Here is a 1,728-nt window from a genome sequence, read left to right on the forward strand (position 1 = left end):
ACACACACACACACACACACACACACACACACACACACACACACACACACACACACACATATATATATATATATATATATATATATATATGTAAATATACATCTACATACATATATATATATATATACATATTCATATATATTTTATGTATATGCAGACGGTGCTTAAATTGATGTGCAGCTCGCAAACGAACGCTATATGTATGGGTTTGGAGACCTTCATGGAATCTTCTATATGTGAACGGCTATTTTGGCATATATGGAGGAGCAAGGTGGCTCACTAACAAACACACTCGACACAGACACGTGACACTGGACACTTGACACCGACACTGACCCACTAACACGATTGGTATGAATTGTACCGGCAGCTCGCTCTGATCGATGCGAAAGCAGTGGATCCTATGAAACTATGCGCTGTTTTTGATGAGTTCGAGGGCATTGATGCCCTGACGCCCCTCAGGTAGGTATATGTGTAGTTATTTATAGGTTTGTTGGTAGGTATGTGTATGGAGCGTTTACGCTAGCCTGGTGCCTAAATTTCCAATGAATGCACTTTGTAGACTGGCTTAACCGAATTGATACAATGCTGTTATGATTGCGTAGATTAAGTAGAATATCCATATATATGTATATATATATATATTGTCTACCATATATAGTTTGCCATGCTCTACATTCTTGTCATGACACAGAAGCCCTTAATAGCAACACAATCCCAATAATATACAGTTTCTACTGCCTTCCCGCCTTCTCAGTAATTGTGACACCTTTACCGTCTCAAACATCGAGGTATAATACCTCAGTATTCTTAACCGCAAATAATCCGTCCACATATACCGGCTGCAAATATATCCCCACCACAGGGAAAAAACCAAGTTTAGATTCGAACCGGTGTGTACGGCAACCCTCTATGACGACTGTTACCGTATGGTCAGGGCCTATGTGCGGCTCGGACATTCCGTCGAGGAGATACAGGAGGAATTAGATGTTAGGTAAGTCATTATTGATAGTGTTTGGTGTACCTGGCACGGGTATGTAAGGGGACGTATGTGGAAGACAAGAGGTGTGTACATATGCACTTGCATGTACCTATGCCACATGTGTTAGTGCTATGTGTAAGCCGGTACCGGGTTGCGCTCTCTCTCACTTTACACTACATGCTCCTATCTTGAGCTAAGGGTATTGCCCCAACACGTTTGCAACCTGTATAGGAGGCATCTCGGACCATATACGTTTCTGATTGGGCCTGGCAACTCAATCTGTATACTAGAGTTCCAGGCGTGTTCGGAATCGTGAGAAAATGTTTCCATCCACATACGTTGGGAATGTGTATGGATTCTATACTGAACGCAGTTTTATGGTGGACAATTTGACACGCATGTTTGTACACTCATTAGTTTGGGTGAAACTTGATGGTTTTTTCTACTTTGAGCATACCAATCCGTTAGGTGCGTTATCCCACTCAATCGGTTTACTATGTAAGCGAATTACTCCGCTACTTTATATCACAGCTTCTCTATTCCATCTTACTTTGGAGTCCACTCAAGCACAGCTTAGTTATCTCTTCCTACGAACAATTCACAACATTATGTTACCTACAAGTCGTAGTACTCTAGCTAGTCCCTCCTAGGTACTACTGTTGCGTCGATGTAAATGCTAGCTCAATGAGCAAGACTTGTTATATATATATATATATATAGATATATATATATATATATATATATAT

General features: G+C 40.6%; 1 protein-coding gene across 1 annotated transcript; it reads left to right on the forward strand.

Moving 5' to 3' along the window:
- Nucleotides 1–370: 370 nt before the first annotated feature.
- Nucleotides 371–1,298, forward strand: SARC_15478 (hypothetical protein; the record flags this gene model as incomplete). Its single annotated transcript, XM_014290400.1, has 3 exons — nucleotides 371–462; nucleotides 866–994; nucleotides 1,214–1,298. Coding segments are annotated over 3 exons (306 nt in total), but the record flags the coding sequence as incomplete, so codon positions are not given.
- Nucleotides 1,299–1,728: the final 430 nt, after the last annotated feature.

This window comes from Sphaeroforma arctica, assembly GCF_001186125.1.
Source record: "Sphaeroforma arctica JP610 unplaced genomic scaffold supercont1.6174, whole genome shotgun sequence".
Lineage (NCBI taxonomy): Eukaryota > Ichthyosporea > Ichthyophonida > Sphaeroforma > Sphaeroforma arctica.